Here is a 16,008-nt window from a genome sequence, read left to right on the forward strand (position 1 = left end):
GCGGGAGGACAGCGGGGAGGACGCCAGGCCGCCGGATGGGCCTGGGGCGCCAGAGGCGGGAAGCGGGGGATGGGGGTAGGGGGCCGGGGCTGAGCCAGGGCTCCCGCGCCGCAGTCCTCGTGGGGTGGCGGGACGGGGGCCTCAGAGGGGGGCGGGCGGGGCCGGAGGTGAGAGCGCTGGACCCCAGGTGAGGGGGCACAAGACTGGCGATTTCTAAAGTTTGCGATCCTCTAATGAGGTGAATTCGAGCTAATCTCTCTACCTGTCGACGTTTGATATGACCAAGAATCGAGACAGCCACGCCCTAGCCAGAATCAGCAGGGGGCCTGGCGCTTCCTGGCGCGGCGCCGCTCTGGCCCAGGTGCGCGGAGCAGGTGGGTGCCAGGCCAGCCGTCCTCCCAGGGCCGAGGCTCCAGCCCAGAGCAGGGCAGAGCTGCCCCGCGGGAATTGAGCGCCCAGTGGGGCAGACGAGGGCACGTCAGATCCTGCACTAATAACGTTCCAGAGGGAGAAACAGTATTTAAAGAGATAATGAGATTTCCACCTAAAAGACATGCAAACGCTACGATCCCAAGCAGAAAAAGGACAGCACATTTACACAAACCATAATAAATTTGTGCAACTCCAAAACAAATGAGAAGATGTGAGAAACAGCAAAAGATAAAGATAATGATTAAACCAGCCAAACGAACACGAGCAGCCGCCTCGCTGGTGTGAACGGCGGAAGACGGACACCGAGGGGCGCCGTCTCGGAGGCGCTGAGACGCTGTGAACTCGGGACTCCGAGGGGCGGCGCCCCGAGCCTCGGGTGCGGAGGTTGTGAGGACGCGCGCCCGTAGCTCTGGGTGCAGCCGACCGTTGTGGCTGTGACAAGTCGGACAAAGGCAGGTGAGCGCTAAGTTTGGGGTGACTGCCAGGGTTGGTTCAGGACTGGGTTTAGGGTTGGGGCTATGAATTAGCAGTTACATGAAGACACGATGTGTGGGACTAGGCTGAGCTTCAAGTTTAGAACTTAGATTTACAGGTTACAGGTTCCGATTTAGAGGTCAGATTCTGGTATTTGTGGTTAGGGTCATGGAACGGGTGAATGTGAAGGCTGAGGGTTAGGTTTAGGGTTACGTTTTAATTTATGGTTACAGAGTCAGAGGCTGGGGTGAGGGTGGGGTGAGAGGTAGGGGGTGGAGTTAGGGTTTGGGTTCAGGGGTTAGGGTAAGGATCAGGGCAAGGGTCAAGATCGAGTTCAAGGGTCAGGGTCTGGGGTACGGTCAGGACCAGGTATTAAGGGTTAGGGGTTAGAGTTAGGAGTTTCAGGGCTGTGTGAGGAAAGGTGAGGAGAAGTGAGGACAGATGCATGAGGAGGGGGAGAAGCCCACCACAGCGGCTGCTGAGGAGCCGATGGTGGGATCCGAGCCGGTGGGCCTGAACCCGGTGACCACACGCTGAACTGTGAGTGTCTCGGCGAGGCCCCTGCCTCATGCTGGTGCCACCACGTTCGGCGTCAGTGGACGTGGTTGCTCCCAGAAGACCTTTAGTCCCAGTTATGTCTCATGTACGCAAGACCCACAGCATCAGCACAAAGCACCCTTGCTGTCACTAGGTTCCCACTGTCCCGAGGTGCCACACAGGTCCCAAACACGGGTGCTCAGGATGGTGCGCCCTGGCTGGCACTTCCACAGAGGCCCACGTCGGCCCCAGTGAGGAATGACCACCATTGTGCATGTCCATCATCCCGTCAGACTTCACAAACAAACAAAAGCTTAAAGATGCAGTAAGTACTAATTTCGAGATGGTGTCAGTGGTGCATGAAGCCCTGTGGGGCCCGGGTACGAGGAAAGTGCATCACAGAAGCTGCCGTGTGTGGGCTTCATGAACGCCATACGCAGATGGGGCGCACCTGCCACAGGAGAAACTCGGTTCTTCTTGCCGATGCAGTAAAGGATCACAGATCGGCAAGTGTACTAGCGTGCAAGCAGGGTGTGTTCGTGATACGCTCGCATGGACGAGGACCGGCCTTGCCGAGGTGGGGGTGAAAGGCAAGAGCACCAGGTCCTTTGTCCTGAGGACTCATGTATTTGGTGGGATGAGGGCAAAGAAATCACATATTGACTGGTGGGTAAAAGCGGGGCCAGCCTCCACAGGGGCCGTGCCCACCCACACGTAGGTATGTGTGCGGGGGGTCCTGTTAGCCTGAATCCTTATCTCGCTTCAGACCCCCGTTGGTCATCTTGTAAGGCAGATACATGAGAGTTAAAGTTGAGGCAGTTACCCAGTTACCTAAGGGCTCTTTCTGTTCTGTAAGCACTGGGGACCCTCTCGTAAAGCAGATAGTGGCCAGAGGAAAGCGATTAGCGAAGTTTGTTTTCTGGGTCCTTCCCTTGAGCGCTGTGGACCCCCTCCCATCTTCTAGGTCTTGGATGAATAGTTTGAAAGCCTTTGCCAGATAGTGGAAACGATACCTAGAATCTCAGCCTGTTAGCACGGTGTTTCTTGTGACGCTGGAACATCTGGCAATAGAACTGGACCAGGCTCAGTACTGCTGAGTTAGTGGGAGAGACATGTCTTCCTCAGCCTCCCTGCCCTGGCTTACCATCTATCCCACCTAACACACCAGTGCAGGGACATGCTCTTCCCAGTGTCAGTCCTCACCAAGGGGTGGGCAAGGGTCTTGCTTCACAGGTCACTCTCAGTAGCACCTGCCTGTGTTGAGGGGGCTCTGAGGGTGCGCGGGCTCAGTGGGAGGGTGGTGACGTGGAGGGAAGCGCATCCCCCACCTCACGGCTGCTGAGTCTAGGTGGGGAAAGCAGTGGGGTCTGCTCAAAGTCTGAATTTGGCTACAGACCCCTACCCTGTCCTTATCTTCCTCTGTCCAGCACTAAAGAACCGGGAGACATGGGCACTGAAGGCTGTTCAGCAGGACTTGTGATCTCAGCGATCCTCTGCGCTGACTCAACTTTGAATGTCAACCCGAAAGGCTGGAGTTCCCATTTCCACTGTACAGACTAGGAAGCAGGCAGAGAGAAGCTGAGAATCTTGCCTTACATCACACAGCTGGAGGAGACAGAGCTGAGACTCACACCCACTACAGACTGATGTGGAATCTGTATGCTGTGCACCAGGAAACGCTGACCCTGAAGGGGCAGCCAGGAGACTGAGGAAGACCAGGTGCCCAGACTGAGCCAGGCTCAGTCCGTGCACAAGCATACGTCCCTCCCTGCCAATCACCTCTGAGGCCCAGAGGTTGTAGGAAACCAGGAGAAGAGCCCAGAGAAGCCAAGTGAGGAGGGTAGGGGGATGATTAGGAGAAAAGGCCCCACTGCCCAGGAATCCGGGGAATTCCCTTCCCTGGTGAGTCTGTCTCAAATCCCTCTAGTTCTCTGGGCAGTAACCAAAGTAGACTGACTCCAGACTTACACATTTGCTGTTGAATTTCTGTAGCTGAGAGTATGAGTTCTTTGTGGCTCTTCCCAAACTCTCTGCTTTTAGTGATGGGGGGAGTGAGGGATGTGGGCTTCATATTTGTATGGAGACAAAACTTGTTAGAATAGGACGTCAAAAACCATGAATGAGATTGGTGCTGACATCCCCGTATCAATCACTATGGAACTGTTTGTCCATCTCGTCTCTTGTCATGAAAGTGGAGGGTTTGCTTATGAAAGGTTTTCTTAGGCTCCGCTGAGGAAGAAGTGCCAGCCAGCCACAAAATCAGGCAGTACAGAGCTTTACTGGGGTTTGCACACCCGGACGAGGTTCCCCGGTCTGCAGAGCAGGGCTGGAGAAGTCATGCCCAAGCAGGGAATATGGCGGGGTTTTATGCACCAAATTCTGGTTGGCTCTCTTCTTGGGGGCTAGGGATTGGTCTCCTGGAACAAAGCAGCAATCATTGGTGGTTCCCTGGTTTGACGTCGTCAGCCGTCTCTTCCGGGTTGTAGTTCGGCTGCCGTTTTGTCCTACACTGCCCATCCTGACAGTTTAACCGATTACTTCTATACTAATTACAATCTTGGGGAGAGTAAGGTTTGGTAGGCTTCTCATGGCTGTTGACATTTGATTTAATGCTAGTGATTCATTCACTTCACCTGCAAACATAATACTTCTCCCCAGAGTGTCCCCTCTGGTGTCTGATGAGATACGGTTTTTTTGTAAAGCCTCGCCCACACTCCCTGCAAACATAGGGCTTCTCCCCAGAGTGTGTCCTCTGGTGTCTGATGAGATGTGACTTCCAGGTAAAGCCTCTCCCACACTCCCTGCAAACATAGGGCTTCTCCCCTGAGTGTGTCCTCTGGTGTGTGATGAGATATGACTTCCGTGTTAAGCCTCGCCCGCACTCCCTGCAAACATAGGGCTTCTCCCCTGAGTGTGTCCTCTGGTGTGTGATGAGAACTGACTTCCAGGTAAACCCTCGCCCACACTCCCTGCAAACATAGGGCTTCTCCCCTGAGTGTGTCCTCTGGTGTCTGATGAGATATGACTTCCAGGTAAAGCCTCTCCCACACTCCCTGCAAACATAGGGCTTCTCCCCTGAGTGTGTTCTCTGGTGTGCGATGAGATGTGACTTTCGTGTAAAGCCTCGCCGGCACTCCCTGCAAACATAGGGCTTCTCCCCAGAGTGTGTCCCCTGGTGTGTGTTGAGATGTGACTTCTGTGTAAAGCCTCGCCTGCACTCCCTGCAAACATAGGGCTTCTCCCCTGAGTGTGTCCTCTGGTGTCTTATGAGAACTGACTTCCAGGTAAAGCCTCGCCCACACTCCCTGCAAACATAGGGCTTCTCCCCTGTGTGTATCCTCTGGTGTGTGATGAGATATGATTTCCAGGTAAAGCCTCGCCCACACTCCCTGCAAACATAGGGCTTCTCCCCTGAGTGTGTCTTCTGGTGTGTGATGAGATGTGACCCATCACTGAAGCCTTGCCAACACCCTCCATGCTCGGTTGTTACAGTTCTTGACATTCCTACTTTCACAAATAACTTGCCTGTGTCCTCTGGACTCTCTTTCTGGCCTCTACGGGGCTCTTCCTCCATCATTCTCTCATGCTCGCTGGAGCTCATTTGTTCTTTGGAAGGTTGGAAAAGGGGTCTTGAGATTCTCCTCTGACTGATCCTTTGAAGCAAAGGTTTGGACGTTTCTTTGACTCCTTGACCTTCAGCTTTATCATTCCAGCTGTGAGTACTAGTTTGTTGCTGCTGCTGATTCTGATCCTCTGGGCAGGGTTCCTCTGCTTGGACGTGTTTTCTTGCAGATGTTCCCGGGAGAATGTGAGAGGGATGATTGAGTTTCACGTGTTGGCTGAGGAACTTCTGACTGGAGAAGGCCAGAGAGCAGGAGGGACACGGGTTGACCTCTGTTTTTGATTTTGCTGAAAGAGAAAGGATCAGTCATGGCAGATGTCGACGAGAATGCCTGGGCCGCACAACTTGTCTCCTGCCCCATGACTCCTTATCACCGAGGTGACAATGCAAGCTCCGTCTCCCACGAAGTGTCCCCTCGCAGCCTACTTTCCTTTTTATTTTTATGCAGTGCACCTTCTTCAGAAATCCAGAAAGCCCCCATCAAGGGTCTGTTCTAATATTGCCGAGACTGGGGGCTTTCGAGGAGCAGGAGAGGCCATTTCACTCCCTGTGCGGATGGGACTGCAGTGACCTTTCCCTTCTATAGGCATCTTCTAAGTCGTGTTAAAGAGCAAACCACAGGCCCCAACTAGGAATTGCTTCTCTCAGTTTTCCAAAATAGTAAAATAAAATGTCCTTCCTCAAGCCCCACATCAAATATTTATGCTTCATCTCATCAAGTGTTAGCCCATTTCAAATACACTAAAAATCCTGTTCCAAAATATTTCTCCAACCACACTTCTTCCACGCCCGACTCCTGTTCCTCTCTGGCCCACCGCCACGCTCTCTCACTTGGAGATGAAGCAATCTGAGGGGATTCCCCACTGGAGTTTATTTTCTAAAAATTAACAAAGCCCAATCAGAACAGAGAACACAGCACTCTGCAGCTGACGACTGCACGCTTTCACTCGGGAGAGTCCCCAGTGTCTCAACTCGGATCATTGGCGCCGCATTTCCGGGCTGCGGAGCATCTGTCTGATCTCCGTTCTTACCCTCTGTGCTGACACGAGACCCGAGTGACCCTCAGCCAATTCAACATCCCGCCTCTTTTCTTCCCTGCACTAGCTGCTCCCTCTGCCTGGGACCCTTTGCCTGCAGGTGTTGTTGTAAATGTTATCTCCCGAGAGAGCCCTTCCGGGACCACCTGCCACACCGCACCTCCCCTCACACTGATCCCTAGGCTCTCATCCTGGCTGAGTTTTCTCCAAAGCACTAACTGCTGCGCAGTGTTATGCACATGCAAACACGTGTGCCTGGGTTTCCCTCCTCCACCGTCAGCCCCTCCAGAGCAGTGATTCTCGTCCTCATGATAATCTGTACTTCCTGGTCCCAGGACCCTGTGCACCAGAGTAGGATCTCACCTGACGATTCACTGAAATGACGGATGAATGTGCCCTGCCTGAAGGGTGTGGCTCGGTGGGTTGGGTGTTGTCCCACAAACTGAAAGGTTACAAGTTCAATTCCCAGTCCGGACAAATGCCAGGGTTGTGGGCTGGTTGGGGCGTGCCAGAGACAACTGATTAATGTTTCCCCTGCACACTGATCTTTTTCTCCCTCCTCTCTACTCTGTAAAACTAAATCATTTTTTAAAAAGATTTTATTTATTTATTGAGAAAGGGGAAGGGAGGTGAAAAGAGAGGGAGAGAAACATCAATGTGTGGTTGCCTCTCCTGTGCCCCTATTGGGGACCTGGCCCGAAACCCAGGCATGTGCCGGTGACCCTTTGGTTTGCAGTCCAGCACTCAACCCACTGAGCAACACTAGCCAGGGCAATCTTTAAAAAATAATGAACGCCTATAAAAAATGTTTTACTTAGAAGTTCGGAGGAAAATTAGTAAGAAACAGCTATAAAAGTGTCAGAAAAACTGCTTTGGTGAGAGCTGGTTAGTGCTCGAAAATTTTCTTTTTTTTGCCTCTCAGCCTTTCAGCGCTATATGCATTTTTGTATTTTGGGCATGAAATATTTTAAAAAGAAAAAATACAAACATTTTGCCTAAGAGTCAAAGGCATATGAATGAATTGTGAATTTCTAAAGCATCTAATTTGAAACTTTACTGATTTTAGAGTGGATTTTACTCCACTTAGGAGTTGGATCATGAATATTTCTATGGAGAATTCTCTCTTCTCTTTCTGTTTTGAAGAACAGTGGTGCCTACCTCTCCCGGCCGCGAGCTCTCTCTTCCACTTGCTGCCCCACTTGCTGCCCAGCTCCTGGCCATACTCGTCCCCGCACCAGACCAGCAGCTCACAGCCCGGCCTGATGACCCGGCAGGTTCGGTAGAAAATCTGCCTGTGGTACTGAAAGGCCACCAGGTTCTGCTCTTCATCATCCCGGGCGCAGTTCACATACCTGGGATTGAGGCAGATGAAGGGAAAGAAAAGCACAGCGATGAGTTCCCACTACCTGAAAAGCCCTTCCTGGACTACCTGCCACACCGCACCATCCCCTCCAGCAAAGCAAAGTCCATGTCCAGCTCCTCACTGACTCTTACAGTCCTCAGGCTCTGGTGTCGCCCACAGTCCCTACTGCTCCCGGGGACCTTCTGTTCAGAGTCTGAGGTCTGTCAGCGTGTCATGTGAACTCCTACCTCCAAGTCCTGCTTGCAGTGCTAATGCTGCCTAATACCATTTTGTAAAACCCAGTTCCAGACTTAACCTCCACCCTGACTGGCCATAATATCCAGTGCTCTCTGGCTCCTCCAAACTCTAAATCAAGTTGTCTCACACCACAGAACCTGGTGCTTGATCTAGGGCCCGCTTCTAAATTACCTAATTATTCAATACTCAGCCCATGTCTGTTTTCTCTTGAGAGGCCTTTCTCCAACCCCCCTACACTTTATTTAGGGTACCATTCACTTGCCTCCCCAAGGCTACCGTAGAAAATTGGAGGTATTTTTGTCTTAGTAGAATAAAAGAGAACAACAGTAGTTGGTTCCCATTCTGTTATCCCTGATAAGAGAGGGCCCCTCTCAGGAAAGGGGCCCGTGACCACTCCTCTGCAGGCCTCAGAGCCCAGCTCTAGTTAGAAGTGAGGCTGGGACGGTTTGCTGCCCCCCAGGTTTAGGCTGTCCTTGGTTTGTGCTATCCTGACACTGTGCACTTCTTGGAAATTATAGTTAAATGTTTCTAAAAGCCATTGTTTTATGTCTGTCTGCAAGAAGTCCTCCATAAGGACATGGGTTGTGTGACCTGTTCAAGTAATGTATTCCTTCATCTAACCTGGAATATAGTGAGTGCTTAATTAATGCTCATTTGATACATTAAAGTGTAATCCAGTGTCCCTGGTGAATCTAGGCTGTTCAAGGTCCTTTCCAGTGCCCAGTCTGTGTCTAGCAGAGAGCTTTACATTTTGAGGACATATGCTGTACTTTTCTCCTAAGTGTCCCCTGAAATGAAAGAACACTGTATGGAGAAAAAGAGGAAAAGGGATTAAGGGAGACCGCTGAGCGAGGCATGATGAGAGGGAGAGACATATGGGCTTGTGGGGGATGAGTCCCCTCTGGCACCCAGAGACCTGTTGACCTCACCTCATCCAGTTGGCCCAGGACTTGTCCTTTCCATCCACATACTCATAGCAGTTTCTCCCTTTGGTGATCTGTGTTTCAGAAAAGAAGTTAAAGACCTTTTATTTTTTTCGTGGGGAGGTAATAGTCAGAGGAATTATTTTACTCCACTCTCATCAAAGCTCTTTCAGCCTGCATGGGGATTCCACTGCCAGCTGTGACCACATGATATTTTCCTTACTCATCATCTACACATCCGAGTCTGTCTGTCCAATCAGAGCAGGAGCCCCACAAGGGAGGAGCCACTCCTTTGTGTCTGCACCACTTTGCTCCCACTTACGCTCTGATCCTTAAACAGGAGCTCTGTGTTCATGTGAAGTCCTGTCAGTACACACAGCTAACCATGTTGTCCCTCCATGTCTAGCATGTAGGAGGTGAGGTCCCTCCAGGCCTCAGAAGGAATGTGGGAAGCCAGAGGACAGTGGAAGAGGCAAATATTCCTCACCAGCCAGGAGTATCTGCTCTTGGCTGCTTCTTCATCTTCTGTGATGTGTCCTTCATAAGGGCCAAAGTGCAGACCCACTGGCAAATCAGCTGCCTCATTCCACACTCCAAGCCCAGCCTCAGGGATGCCCGATGGCCTGATTCTCAACCCAGGGGGCAGAGTGAGGGCCGAGTGGTTGGGATGCCCCTTGTCCACTGCACTGTCCTTTACAAATGCAGGGGGCCCATGCACAGCACAGCTGTCGATGAAGAAGTTCTGACACTTCTCACAATCTGGAGGCGAGAGCAACAGGGGTTAGGGAAGGTACAGCGCATGCTCCTGGACACAAAGAGCTTCAGAGGGCGTCCAGCACTGACATCACTGAGACTCAATGCTGTACTCCAGGTCACTAGAGGAAGGGAATGATTTGGGGACCAAAGGACTAGATGAAATTGTTATATCATAACATGCTTCTTAGTGAGCCACTTACAGAGGTAGTCATCATCCTGGGGCTCGCCGATCTCTTCTCGTAGGCTGTACATCTTCACTTCAATCTCCTTTCTCCTGAGTTCTAAGTTGGAGAAGGCCAGGTGAGTGAGGTTGGTGGGGTGTGGAGTGTTAGTTCCCATTTTGTCATATAACACACAATCTCCTCCCATCAAATTATTACCCGTCCTTTGCATATTCTGGTATTTTACTGTTAACTATTGGTTCAGAAGACTAAGACTCCACACCAACTACAGATGACTGATGCAGTTTTAGTTCCTAGATCTTCCCATTACCAGGTGTAACTTGCCAACCTGTAACCATTCATAAAGTATTTATGGAGTGCACATTATGTGTTAGGCCTTGAGCAAAGGCCTGAGCACCCAACACCAATAAAGTGTGGCTGCTATGATCACAGATGCATTTGTTGGACAACTTGCACGTGTCACTTGTTTTAAATGTAACTTAACCTTTCAAACAATACACGAGCGATGTCTCCTTCTCTTCACTTTACACATTAGCATTCAGGAGCTCAGAGAATTTACAGGATTTGCCCACAGCTCCAGTGCTCACTTCAGCCTCAGCTCAGCCCAGCTTGAATCCAGGCCCATCCAAAGTCCGCCCAACAGACCCAGGCCATAGTTATCAGCCCTTCTGTAGGACTGAGAGGAACTAATGTTTCCAAACTATGTTCTCTTACCTGATTTTCGTCTAGTGTGCTGTCCAAAGGCACATGCTTCTCCAGGAGGGGACGCTGGATTCTGGGCCTGCTCTGAGTCACTTGCAGTCATCAAATTCGCTGTTCCTGACAATTCCTTCAAACTGTATTCATTGCTTAACGGCACCCTGGATGTTGCCTTCAGTGTAAGAGTCACATATTACAAAGGTAACATGTATTTAATTTTTTACGGCTCATGATACATTTTATATGCACGTCTTTAATACTTCAACCCTTGGAAATACCTAGGGAGTATGAACATTAGAGGGATAGGGCCAATGTGAGTAGTGAATCCAAGATTAGAACTCATGCCTTATGGCTCTTTTCTTTCAACTGTCTCTGTAATATTGAGAGTGGAGGATATTTGGAAGAGAACAAAGAAATTGTTGGCAGAAACATATCTAGACAGTAAATAAAATGGTGATAAAATTTGCAATACCTTAGAAAGAATATTTGTACTTAGATTAGCTGGTTCCCACCAATTCTGTTTGGGTAAGGCTGTATCAGTAGCTAGTTGTCTCCATCCTCATGATCTATAACATGCTAACTTTCAACGTTATAGTGAACGTGCAATTAAATAATGCTCACCAAAGTGTTCTCTGAATTGTATGATACAGTGTGAATGTGAGGTTACAGTCCTGCCATCAATTTACCCCTCAGCTCTCTCCATATTTCAAATCTCACAGAAATTATCTTCCGTGTTCATTGATCATCTTCTAGTTCAATTTGTAATTGTGAATTCATTCATTCAGCAAACATTCGGGGGCCCTCAGGGGCCCTGACCTGGGCCTGTGACCTCTGAGAAGATTTGGGTACGGACCAGCCTCTCAAAGAGCTCACAACGCAGAGGTAGGCAGGCTGAAGAAATGATTCTAAACAGGATGAGAGTGGCCTCACTGGAACTCAGAGAAAGAAGCTGTTACGTCACCTTACAGGAAACGGCATTTGAAATCAGTTCCAGACAGACGAGTTTCTGTTGAAGAGTGTGTAACCTATATGAATTCCTTAAGTCATGTTATTATTTGTTGTTTCTCAGTCATCAAACCTGAAGCTCCTCAGGGGTTAGAGATGCTCTTTGATTAAAGTGGGAGGCTGTGATCCTGGACATTTTACATTCTTCTTCATCTGGGCATACACTGTACAAACTGCCTACATATCATACGCTTTCCTCAGTCAGAGGGTCTCAGTGCATCTCTCACTGGAGCAGAAAAGAACTTTGGCTGAAACCATCAGTCAGATGAATGATGTAATGACATATGGATAAAACAATGCAAACTTTAGAAAACTATGACAGTTTATTTTTCTAATTTTAAAAAAAGATTTTATTTTCTTTAGAGAGGGGAAGGGAGGGAGAAAGAGAGGGAGAGAAACATCGATGTGAGAGAGAAACATTGATCGCTTGCCTGTCACATGCACCCCAACCGGGAACCTGGCCCACAACCCAGGCATGCGCCCTGACCGGGAATCAAACCGGCGATCTTTCGCTTTGCAAGAAGACACCCAACCGAGTCACGCTGGCCAGGGCAAAACCATGAGCGTTGTAATGAGTGTGTGAGTGGTTTAGAGAAGTCACTATGTGTTAGACTGCATCACCCCTGATACTGTGATCTTAGACATATAGTCAAACATTTATGTATCTCTGAAAGCTCACTTTCCTCATCGTAAATGGTGATAGTTATAGTGTGCACCTCATCAGGTTGTTGTAATGTTTAAGTGAATTTATTCACATAGAATTCTTAAAGTCTGAAATATTGTGAGAATGAAACAACTGGCAGTTACTCTTGTTGCTGTCGTTATTAACTGTTAAGCTGATGATGAGCCCTGGCTGGTGTGGCTCAGTGGATCGAGCGTTGGCCTGCAGACTGCAAGGTCACCAGTTCCATTCCCGGTCAGGGCACACGCCTGGGTTGCGGCCAGGCCCCCCAGTTGGGGGCGTGCGAGAGGCAACCTATACAAGGGTGTCTCGCACACGCTTCTCTCCTTTCCCCTCTCTCTAAAAATTCGATAAATAAAATCTTTTTAAAAAGATGATAATATCGGACAATGTGTTGAACAGACCAGGAAAGGAAGGCAGCAGTTCCCAGGGTACTTTCTGCATTTTCCTACTCTTACCTCCATTTCTATCCATGAGAAAAATGTTGTCAACAGGATTTGGGAAATACTCACCTTCTGGGGTTCACTCCGTTCCCTTCTGAAGGCCACCCAAGAAGGATTCACTGAAAGATGGTGAGAAATCAGTGTTTTGGTTGGCAAATGTTTCCAAAATCTGGAGATCCTTATGAGGGACACAGAATTCTGAATGAGAATAGTCCAAGAACAATCCAGGGTGACTGGAAAATGTTTCCTGAGGTATCATTAAGGCCTCTGCTTCTGTTGGGGCCATCAACTAATTTCATTAGAAAGATAAAGAAAACAGACAGAGTGCCATCCACACTTCATCCTATGTTCATACAGCATCTATCACATTTACTAGAAATAAAGTGGCCTCTCCTGACAAAAATGTAATAAAAGTGACTGCACAGAAACTCCCTGTCTTTAACACAACCCTTTCTCCGTCCTGCTTTCTTCATTCACACTGGCCTTGTCCGGGCTACGGCACCACGGCCACCTCGCCTCCTTTCTCTGGTCCCCTCCCACCCGGGCACTTACTGGCCGTCCCCGCCCTTCCTGAATCATTAGACTCCGGTCAGCACCCACAGTCTGCTGACCACAGAAACAGAGAATTCCAGTCAAGTGAAAGATCGGACCTTGACTTCAGCTGTGTTTCAACCCCAGACCCATGGAAGTGGACTGGCCCTACCAAGCGAGCACTCGTGATGCTGGACAGAATGGCACCAGGGCCGACACCAGGAAAGATACAGTGATCAACCCCTCCCTACCCGGGGCCTCCCCCAAACTCCCGTAATCTCCACGGTTAATACCGTGTCCGTCTGTCCCCATGCAGGCCGTGGGCAGCCGGGTGTTGGAACTCACCTCACCGGCCAGACTGCCTCCCTCTCTTCCGATGACAACTATTCTGATTGGTTATTTCTTACTCACTTGTATGTTCTTATACACTTACTGCTTATTACTGTATCTATAAATACATGTGATTATGTTGCACTTGAAAGTCGACACGAATAGCCCCTTACTGTGCGACACACTGTTTGGCATCTTGCTTGTTCGCTGGACAAGCGAACCTGCTCCCTGGTTAAGTCCCTAAACAGGTCCGTGTCGGCAGGGAGGCTCTGGTTCCGTCTGCCCCTCACCTTGCCGCCTGGGAGTCCACTCTTCATCAGAGTCCCCAGGGTCCTCCTCCTGGAGCTCGGCGGCCGGACTGCGGTGACACATGAAAGCTGGTCGCGGGGCCCTGAGACCTGCAAAGAGACAAGACCTTCGTCCTGAAAGCAACGAGCCTGGAGGAGGAACGAGCCCCAGGAAGCCCGTGACTGGCTCCCACGGGATGGGAGAGTCCACGGCGACGAGTGGCTGTGGGCCCTGCTCCTACCCGAAGAAGCAAATCCCCCTTCGGCGTTGATACGGGAGGGAGCCGCAGGCGGAGGGAGCGGGAGCGGGAGCGGGAGCGGGAGCGGGAGCGGGAGCGGGAGCGGGAGCGGGCCCGGCAGCCCGTCGGGTCACCAGGCTCCGCCGCCCGGCGCCTGCGCACTACCTCGGCTGAGGAGCACGTCGAAGTTCCTCTTCCGGTTCCGGTGCCGGCCTTTCTCCCAGTCTCCCATCGCCGCCCACTCGTCCGTGGAGAAGTAGAGGGAAACGTCTTTCCAAGCGTCTTCGGCCTGGGGAGGAGAGTGGACGCACTAGTGACTCAGTGATGCGCGCGAGAATGCGCGCAGCAGGCCTGCCCTGCCGCGGTGCAGGGAGCCGGCGGGGCCGCGGTGGTCCTCGTGCCGCAAGCACCGAGCGAGTCTCTCTGGGTCGGCCGTGTCCCGGGTCCCCGAGCGGCTGTTCCTCCCGGCTGCGTCCCGGCGCCCGCCCGCACTCTGCGCCTTCCCCCGCTTCCCTAACCCGGCCCTGCCACGCGGAGCCCCGTCTCTCCCACCAGCGCCCTGCACACGCGCCGCGCCGCGAGGGTCACCCCCAGGGCCGGGCGTCTGCGGAGCCCTGCCCCCCGCTTCCCGCCGACCCCACAGCTCACCTGAGGCTTCTGCCCCGTCCGCCCCGCTTCTCCCTCAGGGCGCTCCTGCGGGGCCCCGTCGCGGTTCATGGCGTCCCAGACCCGAGTCCGAGGCGCCTGTGGAAGGAGAAGGCGCTGAGAGGGCCGAGCGCCTTTCCCGCGTTGGCAGGGCGCCGGGAGAGGGGGCGCCCTCGTTCCCCCCTCTCCCCTGCACGCAGCCTCAGCGCAGGCTCCCGGGGGGCCCCTAGCCGGGCGAGCCGGCGGCGCCTGGAAACGCGCTCTTCTCAGGGGAGGGCTCGGAGTCGCACCGGGTTCTGCAGACACCGGCACGCGACGCAGGCGCGGCCTCCAGCAGACCGCCTCTCTCGGGCGGAGACGCGGGCCTTGAGCTCCGGGCTGCGGACACTTGGCGCGCCTGGGGGAGGGGGCGGGGCCTCTGAGGCCGAGGGGCTTCAGGCCCTCTCCACTGTCGAGTTAGTTTACAGGACGACGGCATTCGGGGTCTCTGAATTGGGGAGATTTGTTTTTTCCGGGCGAGCTGCAGGTAGGGTGCCCGAGCTGAGGGGCACTGGGGTTTTCAGGCTGTTTGGGGGTGTAAACGTTGGGGGTCAGGAGATGTGGGGTCCTCTGAGTTAGCGGACGCGGGCCTCTTGATGCTGAAGGGATCTGCGGCCCCTTAGGATGAGGGCATCTGGGGTCTCTTAGGCTGGACTTTGAAGGTCTCGGGCTAAGGGTCCCACATGGCAAGGTTGCCGCGTACGGGTCAGTTTCCCGGGGCCCCTGCCGCGCTGCACACCTCAGCGGAGAGTTTTCTCCGACCTCCCCAGCTTCCCGCCCTCTGGAGGTGTGAGGGCGCGGGGGTGGGGCGAGCTTCCTGCCTGGACAGCCACGTGGGAGCAAGCCGCCAATCAGTGCTGCGATCCCAGGGCCCTGCCGGCCAATGGAGTCAGAAGAAGCAGAGAGGGCGGGGCAGGGGGCGGAGCCAGCCTGTTATTCCAGGGTTCAAGACTGGTGGGAGGAAGACCCGCCCCACCCCGCGGGGATTGGCTGCTCTGGGCCGGGCTAGCCCCTGTCACGCAGCCTGCAGGGAGAGGACTGTGGCTTGGTGGTTTCCGTGGCTTGTTTTCCTGCGGCTGGTGAGGGACGCACCCGGCAGAAGCTGGGAGCCCCGAGCCGGGGCCGGACTTTAGGGAGGACGTGGCCCTCCTTCCGCCTGACAAAGTGTCTTTGTTCCACCAGACTGTAGTCGGGATCCCCAACTTTCGTCTAGGCCCTTCCGTGCCCTCTCTTTTCAAACCCACTTTCAGCAAGAAGAGCTGCTTAACCAGTGAGGACATGGTCAAGACTGCATTGCATTCCGGGAAACTGTTACGTGTGTAAATTCTGACCACCCAATTGGTAGACACAAAGTAAGTTCCAGAGGGTTCAAAGATTTAGACACACAAATGACACAATAAGTACACTGGAAAACACACTGGGAGAATTTCACGTCTCACAGAAGTGGCGTTATGAGTAATAGGTATGTTTAAGTAACTCAGGTCTGAAAATATTTCAGAAATAGGAAGACAAGATAAAACTAAACAAGACTAAATAAATTTTTAA

The 16,008-nt window shown here is 52.1% G+C and overlaps 1 protein-coding gene and 1 long non-coding RNA gene across 3 annotated transcripts; one reads left to right on the top strand and one right to left on the bottom strand.

Annotated features, from left to right (window-relative positions):
- Positions 1-139: 139 nt before the first annotated feature.
- LOC139440813 (uncharacterized) lies at positions 140-4,255 on the top strand. Its single transcript, XR_011651066.1, has 2 exons — positions 140-888; positions 2,871-4,255. It is a non-coding gene; the product is annotated as an uncharacterized lncRNA (long non-coding RNA).
- On the bottom strand, positions 3,703-14,848 carry LOC128780425 (histone-lysine N-methyltransferase PRDM9). 2 transcript variants are annotated; one of them, XM_053919882.1, is made up of 11 exons: positions 14,715-14,848; positions 14,428-14,523; positions 13,945-14,068; positions 13,544-13,651; positions 12,462-12,511; positions 10,278-10,434; positions 9,582-9,662; positions 9,113-9,384; positions 8,632-8,699; positions 7,261-7,454; positions 3,703-5,352 (listed from the first exon to the last, which is right to left on the bottom strand). In XM_053919882.1, the coding sequence occupies exons 2-11, from the start codon at positions 14,494-14,496 to the stop codon at positions 4,073-4,075; spliced, it is 2,403 nt and encodes an 800-aa protein (XP_053775857.1). In that variant the 5' UTR covers positions 14,497-14,523; positions 14,715-14,848; the 3' UTR covers positions 3,703-4,072. The 2 variants fall into 2 exon arrangements, with proteins under 2 accessions (XP_053775857.1, XP_053775858.1); XM_053919883.1 differs by lacking the exons at positions 13,945-14,068; positions 14,428-14,523; positions 14,715-14,848 and adding exons at positions 13,783-13,835; positions 13,866-13,938.
- Between the last annotated feature and the right edge of the window lie 1,160 nt (positions 14,849-16,008).

Source organism: Desmodus rotundus, chromosome 3 (genome assembly GCF_022682495.2).
Source record: "Desmodus rotundus isolate HL8 chromosome 3, HLdesRot8A.1, whole genome shotgun sequence".
NCBI lineage: Eukaryota > Metazoa > Chordata > Mammalia > Chiroptera > Phyllostomidae > Desmodus > Desmodus rotundus.

Bases quoted from the DNA above. Each gene is read 5' to 3' on its own strand.
- LOC128780425 (XM_053919882.1), bottom strand. From the start codon at position 14,496: ATGAACCGCGACGGGGCCCCGCAGGAGCGCCCTGAGGGAGAAGCGGGG. The intron at 14,069-14,427 runs GTGAGCTGTGGG...TCTCCTCCCCAG, and splicing joins GGACGGGGCAGAAGCCTCAG to GCCGAAGACGCTTGGAAAGA. The intron at 13,652-13,944 runs GTAGTGCGCAGG...GTCTCTTTGCAG, and splicing joins CGACGTGCTCCTCAGCCGAG to GTCTCAGGGCCCCGCGACCA.